Source organism: Echinops telfairi, unplaced genomic scaffold, assembly GCF_000313985.2.
Source record: "Echinops telfairi isolate 266 unplaced genomic scaffold, ASM31398v2 ScPeMD7_23;HRSCAF=83, whole genome shotgun sequence".
Classification (NCBI taxonomy): Eukaryota; Metazoa; Chordata; class Mammalia; order Afrosoricida; family Tenrecidae; genus Echinops; species Echinops telfairi.
Genome location: NW_022103920.1, coordinates 7,210,547 through 7,221,932, shown reverse-complemented (window position 1 = coordinate 7,221,932; position 11,386 = coordinate 7,210,547). Strand labels below are relative to the sequence as shown.

The 11,386-nt window shown below is 47.7% G+C and overlaps 1 protein-coding gene and 1 pseudogene across 1 annotated transcript in view; one reads left to right on the top strand and one right to left on the bottom strand.

Annotated features, from left to right (window-relative positions):
• The window catches only part of TTC26 (tetratricopeptide repeat domain 26), a 43,003-nt gene that overhangs the window by 7,454 nt on the left and 24,163 nt on the right, over positions 1-11,386 (top strand). The window contains exons 3-7 of the mRNA XM_030885165.2: positions 350-521; positions 3,772-3,846; positions 7,763-7,865; positions 10,222-10,277; positions 10,779-10,832. Of these exons, the coding sequence (XP_030741025.1) occupies positions 350-521; positions 3,772-3,846; positions 7,763-7,865; positions 10,222-10,277; positions 10,779-10,832 (460 nt within the window). The remainder of the gene's footprint in view (positions 1-349; positions 522-3,771; positions 3,847-7,762; positions 7,866-10,221; positions 10,278-10,778; positions 10,833-11,386) is intronic.
• The window catches only part of LOC105979625, a 7,806-nt pseudogene continuing 5,587 nt past the window's right edge, over positions 9,168-11,386 (bottom strand).

The window sequence follows — 11,386 nt, the reverse complement described above, 5'->3', positions numbered from 1 at the left end:
GGGTGGGGGAGAATCAAGGTCACTTGTTGCTAGAAGCCAGCCTGGTATTGATCCGGCCATACACATACCTCTCCAGCCTCCTGGTTACCAAGCCCCCCATGGCCTGCCTGGCTATCCTCCGTGTGGACTGTGCCAATTTGTGCTAGGCTCGGCTCGGGCCCAGCAGGGCTTAGTTAGTGTGCATCACCAGTAGGTAGGAGATGAAGGTTCTCATTCTTCTACTCTTCATTTTACAACAGTAAAATCTTACGGGGTGGGGCGCTGGCCTGAGCCACACACAGAAGGCATTGTATTTTGACATTTCTCGCAGTGGGCTCGAGCTCTCAGCCTTCTTCCTTTCATTTCATAGGGTGTACCTTGCCCTCAATGTCTACGTGGCCCTCTGCTACTACAAGCTGGACTACTACGACGTGTCTCAGGAAGTCCTGGCCGTTTACCTGCAACAGATTCCTGATAGCACCATCGCCCTCAACCTGAAGGCCTGTAATCATTTTCGCCTTTACAACGGCAAAGCAGCGGAGGTAGTCAAATTTAATTTAACAGAGGTTTTATTAAAATGCCCTTTATCAGATAGTTTGCTTCTTGTGTTAATTTGCTTAGTCTTTCTTGTGTTAATAATGCTTAGCTGTAAAATTTTATCAACACCGTGCACTTTGCATCTGTTGAGATCAAAAACTCAAACTCACTCGCATCAAGTGAACGACTCATAGAGACCCTGTAGGACAGTCACATAAATTTCTCTCAGCACCTGTAATGGTGGCAAGTCATATTGAGATGTTTTCCTCTGTTAAATCAACTTGCCTTGAAACCCACCTTAACCCAGGACCCACTGCCATTGAATTGATTTCACCACAGAGCGACCCCGTAGGGCAGAGTAGAACTGCCCCATAAGGCTTCCCAGATGGTGAATCTTCATGGCAGCAGGCAGCTTCATCCTTCTCCAGCACAGTATCTGCTAGCTTTCAACCACCCATTCCCAATGCTTAACCTACTAGGCTACAAGCCCAGCTTGGCCGTGCTGTGTTCTTTACTTTGTATGTGTCACAGGACTCCCTTCACTCAGTGTTTAAGAATTCTGCAACAACACTTACTGTGTTGATTATTGTATAATTTTGTTTTTGGGGGCGTTGCTCATAGTAGATTTTAGCACGCTAGTTGACCTCGCCTCAGTGAATGAGCTGGGGAGGATCCCACGTGTGCCTGTTGTCTTGAGGAGGCTGTGTACGGCTGGGTAAGACTGTGTTCATTCTTCAGTGTTTGGCAGGATGCACTGATGAAGACATCTAGGCGGGGCAGGTTTTAAATGGCCAATGAAAGGTATTCAACAGTCATAAGACTAATTCATGTTTTCTACTTTTCCTTGTATCATTTTTGGAAAGTTGTATTTTTTTCAAAGTTTGAACATTATGTTTACATTTTCTTTTGTGGAGGGAGGGTGGTTTTCGAAACAACTTTAGGTTTTCTTAATACTCTCATAATTGTTTTTAAAATAACTTTTTGTACTTATCTCTATTAGTTCCTTCTGTTTTGTGTCATGTGATTTGCTGTGATTTTTTTTTATATGCTTGAAGGTGGGTGCTTAGCATATAAAATCTCAGCCGTCTCTTCTCACATACCATTTAAGGTTCTAGAGTCCAAAGCTCTACCTCCTGCTCCTGATTTAGCTGCATTTCAGCTTGGAGAATCTACGCTGACATCTCATGGTCAATGTGAGCTCATATTTTGGGGTAGCCGTCCTAAGCCTCCCTGAGGTGGAGAATTTTTCAGTGACCTTTTTGCATGTGATTTGTAGTATCAGTGCATTATAGTCTGAGAGCATGTTTTGAATAATTTGGTCAAATGTCTTGGGACTTGAGTTGTGGCTCCAGTATACAGTGAGTTTTTCTAAGCTTGGCGTGTCTCCTTGAATGGAATATGTACTTTGAAGATACTGGTGCAAAATTTCATATACAAGTATCCTTACTTTTAAACATTTTGTTGTATAGCACTTTTGCTTTTACAGAAGAACCTGTTTTCATTAACTGAAAGAAATCGAAAGCCGGTTTTTTTCTTTCACAAAATAGGCAAAAGGCAAAAGCAGCAGCATCGGTGATGCTTTGAGGTGATCCCTTACAGAGACAGTGCAGAAATGGTGTCGCCAAGCTCCGTCTCTGGGAACGCCACTCAGCGTAGTCACCACACCAGAGCTCCGGCCAGTGTCTGGGTGCTGTGTGTCAGTGTTCTTTGTGTGATTTGCTGGGCTGCTTTGAGTTTGGGAACCCTCAGAAAATGCCCCATATACATTAATGGTCATTGCTACTTCACTTTACATTTCAGCTTATGAAAGATTTTGTAGGAATCCTTTCTCTGCTTTTGGATAGTGAGCGAAACTTACATGTCAACCAGTGCAAGTTCATTTTTTCTGCTGTGTGACAGCTTCTCTATGTTCCTTCCATTATATTTGCTGAACACCAGTTACTGAGACAGGTGTGTTTAAATCTCCCACTCTAATTGTGAATTTGTCTCTTTCTTCCCGATCCTTCCATTTTTACTTTATATATTTTTAAGGCATGATTTTGCAAGCATGTAATTTTAACCTGCTAAATCTTACCCGTGAATTGAACCTTTTATCAATATAAAGTGATCCTCTGTTTCCCAGTTTGTACTTTTGTCTTAAACGGATTCTATAGGTTATTAATGAAGTGATACTGGTTTTCATTTTTTGTTTTTAATAAATCATTTTATTGGGGGCTCTTACAGCTCTTACAACAATCCATACAGCAGTTATACAAGCACATTTGTACATATGTTGCCTTCATCATTTCCAAAACATTTTCTTTCTACTTGAGCCCTTGGTATCAGTTCCTATTTCTTCCCCTCCCTCCCCCATCCTCCTACCCTCTTAGACTCTTGATAATTTATAAATTATTTTAATGTTCATATTTTACACCATCCTCTGTCTCCCTTCAACCACACTTCTGTTGTTTGACACACCCCCCAGTGGGGGATGTTATACATCAATCATTGTGATCGGTTCCCCCTTTCTCCCGCCTATCCCCCTACTTTTCCCATACCTTCATGGTATCATTACTCTCATATTGGTCCTAAGGGGTTTATCTGTCGTGGGTTCCGTGTGGTGAGAGCTCTTATCTGTACCAGTGTACATGCTCTGGTGTAGCCGGATTTGAAAGGTAGACTTGGGGTCATGATAGTGTGTGGTGGACAGGAAGCATTAAAGAACTAGAGGAATGTTGCATGTTTCACCTGGCTGGCTTGTCCCTTCCTTGTGACCCTTCTGTGAGGGGATGTCCAATTGTATACAGATGGGCTTTGGGTCTCCATAGATAACAGTTTTCTTTAGGTTTGTGTTTTTACTCACTTTCAGACTCTTTACAACCTTATATTTCAAACATACCTCTGGTGACCTATAGTTGGATTTGTCTATTATCTGGTCTGTTGTGATGGTCCAGGAGCCCTGGTGGCATAGTAGTTATGCAATGGGTTGCTAACTGCAAGGTCAGCAGTTCAGAACCACCAGCCATTTGGCAAGAGATAGGTGAGGTTTTTTACTCCCCAAAAATGAAAGCTTCCAAAACCCACAGGGGCAGCTCCACCCTGTTCTAGAGGGCCGCTTTGTGGGACTCCCTCAATGGCAGTGAGTTTGGGTTTGTCTGGGTCATGGTGGTGGAATGACTATCCTGTTAAATTGTCTGAAACTACCGAGCATTGCTCAGCTCTGTGGCCTAAAAACCATGCAGCCACCCTTTTCCTAGACCCGTCTCTCAATTTCAGGCAGAACTCAAAAGCTTGATGGACAACGCCTCTTCCTCCTTTGAATTTGCCAAAGAACTCATTAAGCACAATCTGGTGAGTAAGGGGCTGGAGTGGAGGCTGGGGGTGGGGCTCCCCAGCAGATGGGGCTGAGAGCAGGGAGCCCCATGGCTATGGAGCTTGCATTTCTGGGCTCCTCGCTGGTCTTCATGTGACAGGGCACCCCTTCTCTGCCATCTTTACTCCCTTCCTCTGCTCCTGGGACCTTGTGTGAATGATTGACTCAGGACACAGCCTCCAAGGTCCTGCCTCAGAAACAACACAGTCACACTCCCCATGGGATGAGACGCTCAGGAGAGGAGTTAGGATTGACCACACATACTTCAGGGAGCATAATTTAACCCTTCCTTGTGGACATTTTCCTTTTGTAATACTGTGGTTACACGTGGCCGGCAGTTCAAAACCCCCAGGAGCTCCTCAGGACTGAGACTGGGCTTTCTACTTCATCAACAGTTACCGTCTGGGAAACCCACAGGGGTTGCTGAGTCAGCTCTGACTCGATGGTAGTGAGAGAGAGTTAACTTTGTACCTCCAATGGACATATTATTTTTATAATTCCACGAAACAAAAACCGTAAACCATCAGGACACTACAGCCCTTGGTAGAGCATCAGCTTTATGTATTTATTTAGCCTGAACAAACAAACATTTATTTTCCCACAGTTTACACGACTAAAAGTCTGAGTGCAAAGCACCAGCCTGGTGAAGGCTTGCTTTTGCTGCGTTGGCTCTGTGGGAAGTTCTGGACTCTTTGGTTCCTGCTTCCTGGCTCCATGGAGCTCTCCAGGTGGCTTGACCTCCCTTCTCCCATCTCTGCTTCTCCATCCACTGCCTTGTCTCCAGAGGGATGGACCCAACCCTACCGCATTAACACAGCAAAGAAAACCCATGTCCAAATGGGGTTATCATCACAGGCAGAGAGGCACAGAGGTTAGGCATCACCACACACAGAGCATCAACTTTGAAAGTAAACGTGAGGCCGGACTCTCGCGACAGCCTGCATACCTGGTAAGGCTGAGCAGGTGAAGTAACCTTGCCGAGACTCCATGTTCTCAAGTTTGGAATTGTTCTAGGACACAAAAGAGAAAACCATCTCAATTGTAATTGAGGAGAACAGTGATTAAGGCAGGTGTCCTCAAACGAAGGCCCGCGGGCCACATGAGGCCCGCGGAAGACATTTATCCGGCCCGCTGGGTGTTTTTGGCCTGCTTGTTTTTTTACTTCAAAATAAGATATGTGCAGTGTACAGCATACGAATTTGTTCATAGTTTTTTTTAAACTATAGTCCATCCCTCCAACGGGTCTGAGGGACAGTGAACTGGCCCCCTGTTTAAAAAGTTTGAGGACCCCTGGGTTAAGGCTTCAAAGAGACAAACACACAGACACATGCCGTCTGGATGAGGGGATGGTGGGAGGTTATTAACATGAGGTCAGAATGGCATCTGAGGGACACCAAATAAAGAGGAAATGGACAAAGAACTGTCACAAATTCATGATTGATGTCAGATCAATACATCACAGGTAAAGGAGGGTCTACAGAAGCAGGAATGGGTCTGTGATTGGGACACATGCATTGTTGATAGAAAGGCTTACAAGATTGGTCCAGAACCTTTTGACCACTGCAGTTAGAGTTGGACTGTTTGGCCATCGCTCGTGCCTGTTCAACCCTCTGAACTGTCTCCATCAAGGACATCCCCAGGCAAGCCCCCGAAAGAGGGACTGCCCCTTCTTAGACTAGCTAGAGGGAGGTGGAGGTAATCTACTTTCCCAGGGACTCTGCCTGAGTTTGAAACATCCTGGCTTAGTGTTCAGAAAGAATTCCATGAGGCTACAATAATAATTTATAAATTATCAAGGGTGCATGGGGTAGAGGGGAGGAGGAAGGGAGGGGGAGGGGGAAAAAAGGAAAATGAGCTGATTCTGGGAACCCAAGAGGAAAGCGAATTTTGGGAATGATGAGGGCAACAAATGTATAGATGTGCTTTACACAATTGATCTATATATTGTTATGAATTGTATGAGCCCCAATAAATTGATTAAAAAATTCCATGAGGCTTAATCTATTTGGCAACCTTGCAACTGGATTTTGGGCTGTCCCTGGCATCTATGGCCTTTTGTAAACCAGGGTTCCCAGAATTTAAACTCAAATTACAGAATAGGGGGAACCCCAGGCCCCAGCATGTTTCTCTGAGAGGTGCATGAGGTAATGTGCATCACCCAGGCAGTGCATGGTAAGCGGCAGTGGTCTCACTGCTGTCCACTGGCCTCAGTATCAAGGCTGCAGACATGGCACGGAACAAGAGGACTGAAGAAGCCCATGGAATCTTGGCCAGAGGGGTTCATTTGTGACTCCTGATAGAGAGAGTGAGAGAGAGAGAGAGAGAGAGTGTGTGTGTGTACACACTAGGGTGGTGTTTCCTCTGGTCCAACTTCTGGTCCCTGTGAGTCGGAGCTAACTCAGCGGCAGAAACTCAGAGGGAGTAGCGGGGCCGAGTGGGACATTTTCCAAGAGAGCCAAAACCCGTGTGTGCATTTAGATGTGACAAAGAGGGCTTAGAGCTTCGGAGGCTGGGAGAGGCCATGGTTCCTGAAGAAGCAAGATGCAGATGGACAGATTGCTCCTGAGGTCAGGGGGACAGGTGAAGGATGGTGTTGTGGCAGAAAGGGCACATCTCGAATGAAGAAGAGCCCGTGCAGAATGAGCTATGAGGTAGTGCATGCTCAAGGGCTTGATTTCCGTCACTTATTTGCAGAACGCGCAGCCCTGGGACAGGAATGGTTAATGGGCTACACCACATCTAATGGGCTGCCACCTACAAGATCAGCAGTTTGAGACCCCAGCCACTCCATGGGAGAAAGACGGGGCTTTCCACTCTGGTCAAGGGTTATCATCTTGTGAACTCCCGGGGCAGTTCGCCCCTGCCCTGTAGGGTGGCTGTGGGTCGGCATCCGTGGAGCAGCTGCTTGCTGCGGCCGAACACAGCCGGGAGTGAAGCAACGGTCAGTCCTGGACTCGGCTTCTGTTTGGTTCATGCGGCGTTTCCACCTAGTCTTCGTCTTGCTCAACCTAGAGATTCAAAACCCTGGCATGAGTCACCACCTGAGGGCATATGCCTTTGTGGGCTGTTGGGGGCTCCAGGTTGGCAGCTGGGGGAGCCATTTTCCTGCCGTTGTCCCACGGTCCACGGCGGTGCCAGCCACAGAGCAGTGCCAGCCACAGAGCAGTGCCAGAGTGTTTGCTGAGAGAACAAAGCCAAACCACCCACCATGTCAGCTCACTGAATCCTCCTCGTGACCCCGAGAGGACGGCATTCTCGTTGCCCAGAGAGCTGAGCACGCAGGGTCTGCGAGGCTAGGTAACCCCACCGCCATGCCGGGTATGCATCTAGAAAGGGCGTCCTCAGCCAGAGCCCCCGCACCCAGGGCTCGCAGTAGGGAGGAAGAGGAGAGGAGTGAGCTTCAGCCACAGCCGGGCTACCTCTCTGCTGCTTATGAGCTCGATGATTTACACAGGAGGTAGATTTCAAAACCACATTGAACTCTGAAACCCTCACTGAGGGCCCACACTCCTGGTCCCAGGTCTGGGGGTTTTGGCCTGACTCTGGACCCTTGTGTGCTGGTGGCTGTGCCGGGTGGACAGCTGTGTGTAGTAAATGTAGCAGCCAGGGGTCTGTAAGATAAAGACAGGCAGAGCCAGAGGGAGGAGGAGCGAGGTAGTTTTTGAGGAGGTGGCAAAGAAAGAGCGATGTCGTTCAGGGCTGTGAAGGGGAGGCGGCCAGGGCAGCAGCCGGGTGGCAGCCGGGCAGTAGTCAGTTCAGCAGATGATCGGTTGCTCGCAGAGGTGGGGTTTGTTTTTGTTTATTTTGTGGGAGAGGGGGGTTCTAGGCAACTCCTCAGCCACTCCCAATGGGCACAGGCATATTGCTCCGGTCACAGAGATTTTCTCTCTCTAGGTGGTGTTCCGGGGAGGTGAAGGGGCTCTGCAAGTGTTGCCCCCGCTGGTTGATGTCATCCCTGAAGCGAGGCTAAACCTGGTGATTTATTACCTTTGCCAAGGTAAGGAAAGCCTGGCTGGGCCTTGCTCAGACCTAGAGATTCAAAATGTCAGAGTGCATAACAGGGTCCCTGGTGGGGCAGCGGCCAAACACTTGACTGCCAACCAAGCAGTTGCCAATCCACTGGCTGCCCCACTGGAGAAAGATGAGGCCGTCCGCTTACGAAAATCAGGGCTGCAGCTGTGGACACCTATGGGCTACTTCCACTCCGTCAGTCACACTGGGTCCCCATGATTTGGAATTGTCTCGACGCCAGCAAGATTTGGGTTGGTTTCAATCTCTAGGGAGGAGCCCTAGCAGTGCAGTGGTTACGTGCTTGGCTGCTGAAAGGTACTTGGTTGAAACTCCCCCAGCAGCGCCCGGGGAAACAGCTGGTGCTGGGTGTCCTCTGGAAAGGACAGCCTGGAGAACCCCGCGGCTAGCTCTGCTCGCCCTCAGGGGCCCTGTGAGTCGGCATCAGCTCCTTGGCACCCAACGGAAACACTCTTGGGTGCACCACCTGTGATATCTACGTCTATAACCCTGCCAGCGTGGATGTGCATTGAGGTAGATGCTCATCTTGCGGACCACTTTCTCCTCCGAGCCTTTGGTTTCCCATTCTGCCTTCTGCTGTCGACGAGCAGAGGCCAGTAGTAGCTTAGACGGCTGCTCGCAAGCTTCTAAGACCCAGAGACATTGGTCATCAAACTAGGACATGGAGCATAAACTTCATGGACTGTAGCATGCCGACTGAGCAGCCTTCAAACCCAAGATGCCAGTCCTACACGGTGTTTGGTTCTGTCGAAAAGAATCCATCACTGTGCCCCTGTGTGGCTTTTTACATATGTGAATACCCATGTAGCACATACACAGGTGCCTGGATACATATGTATAGACACACCTCTGTGCACGCATGTTCCTAGTGTACATGCCATGCCCTTACATGAATATATGCATACAATCATATATATATATATACATAAGGATATATATATATATTCTTATATATATATTTTTGGCAGTTGCAAAATTATATTCATCATATGTTTTACCTGTTGAATACTTTAAAACAAATTCCAAACTAAGTATTATATACTGTATATACATGAGTGTAAGCAAGTTTTTCAGCACATTTTTAATGCAGTTTTTGTGGTAAAATTAGGTGCCTCAGCTGATATTTGGGTCGGCTTATACTAGAGTATATACAATATATATGTATCCTTTTTGAAATGACCTTTTTTTTTTTTGTCTTTAAAAGAGTGTTTATTAAATCTTTTTACAGAGCAACATCCACACACCAGATCCAGTTGCCAAGGAGACCCTGTTAGGCAGTGGGGACTGGCTGAGGCATGGCTGGCGGCTCTGGCTTCCTGCCCTTCTGTTCAGAGATGGGTGTGGTGGGCAGGATTTCATCCTTGGGTTCCATGACACTCACATGGTCAGGCAGGGGCGTCTGAGTGCCAATCTTACCACTTGGGTCCCAGGGCAGCATGATCTTCACTGTGATGCCTAGCACACCCTGCCTGAGCAGCACGTGGTACACAGCCAGGTCAACATAGTAGTTAACGGGGTCCCCGCTGTGGATAATGAGGCTGCCCATGAACTTCATCGATTTGGCCCTCTGTCCTCGGAGTGTCCCGGACACCACGACCTCACAGCTCTCGGCCCGCTCTCCATGATGAGCCGCAGCACGCCATAGCAGGTCCTTTGCACAGCGAGCCTGCTGAGCAGTTTGTAGTGCAGGGACCCTGCCTGGGCAATGGCGCACAGGCCTCTTGTGGCCACCTTTTCAGCATAAAGCTCCACACTGCCCTCAGGGAAGCCAGTCTCTTCTGAACGACAGCATTCAACTCTCAGATCCTCCGACCCTTCTCACCAAGAACATTCTGCGTCCTGGTGGCTAGGAGAATGATTTCTGTCCTGGTGGTGTAACCCGAACTTCAGCTCCAGAGTAACCATCTTCAGCTAGCTCCCGAGTGAGAAACTCATTCAGTCTGGCTTTGAAGATGCCGTCAGCCTCTTATTGGAACTCTGCACCGCCATCTTGCATGCGCGCCGCCGAAAACAAAGGCAAAGCGACCTTTTTTTCCTTCTATAACACCAGTGCTATTATCCCAGCTAACAAAAGTCGCACTCGTTCTTGGGTTCTTAGAATCCAGTTCATATTTCCTAACTTGAAAACGTTCTTCAGGCTCCTCCTGGTTTCATGCACACCTTTTAGGGACGTTGGGTGATCTTCAGGATAGCCATTCAACACTGAACGTCCTTGAGAGCTAGAGGTCAGAACCAACGTCCTGTTTCCCATGAGGGCTTGGGTCCTGAAGGAGAGTTTGCTGGAGGAGGACTCCCTAGACAACTACGTATTTCTTATATTTCAGATGATGTCCAAGAAGCTTATCACTTAATTAAGGACCTGGAACCCACGACTCCCCAGGTAAGTCAGAGTGAGTGCGCTTTTACTAGCAGGTTCTGTTGCGAGGCAGCTGCGCTCCCGGGACACCCTGGGAGCCCGTTGGAGGCGTTGCTGCTGGTGGGATCCCAGGGCAGCCCCCAGCCTGCTCTACACTGCTGGCTTCCACAGGACGGAATGATTTGATCACAGAGAATGGCGGTGGCTGATGATAGGAAATTTTACATCGACATTTTGCTGTTAATTTTTCTGCTTAGTGAATTGAAAGAAAACAAACCATCTCTTGGAAATCTCCACTGAAGTATTTGCACCTAAGAATGAGAATTACAGACATGTAATGTAGTCTGTTCAATTGACCCGAAAGTCTCTGGATTCTATCATTTCAGCCAGGGCAGGGCAGAGTGAAGCTGGGTCTCTGTTGTGACCATATGTCTGTGTTGAGTTGACACCAAGAACTGGTTGAAAGATGTGTGTACGTAGCCCGACATTCCTCTCAGTGTAACTCGTGTTCTTCCATGTTTGCAGGAGTATATCCTCAAAGGAGTGGTCAACGCAGCCCTTGGCCAGGAAATGGGCTCGGTGAGTGGCTGGTGGCCGGTCTAGGGTATGTGGGAAGGAACCAAATGGGGTCCACTGCCCTCAACAGTATGCCTACACACTGGATCCTCTGTGGCTCCTTTCCTTTCTCCAAAGCCCCCAACCCACAGTTCATTCGAGAAAGAACCCAATGGTCATTTGGAGCAGAAAAAAATGCAAGCTTGACCACCAAGTTGCTTTGTTTAAAAAGAACCTTCAACCCAACAGCCCCAGCAACAGACCACTGCTGCATTCTGCATTGCAGGCCTTGCTCTATTTCCTCGCCTTGGACCTTCCTTCTGAGCTATAATTTGTCATCTGTAAAATGCGTTTATGAACATCAAAACACTGTCTAAAGATAATCTCTTAGGCATCTTAATACACTCTATTGGGTTCTCTGTCTGCCCCCCACTGCCCTTTCTTTGTCTTATTCTTTTCCAAACCATTTTATTAGGACCTAATCCAGGTGTCATGCCATTCCATACTTCAGTCATATCAAGCATTGTTGTACAATTGCTACCAAAATCAATTTCAAGATCTATTAAGTTCTTTTTTTT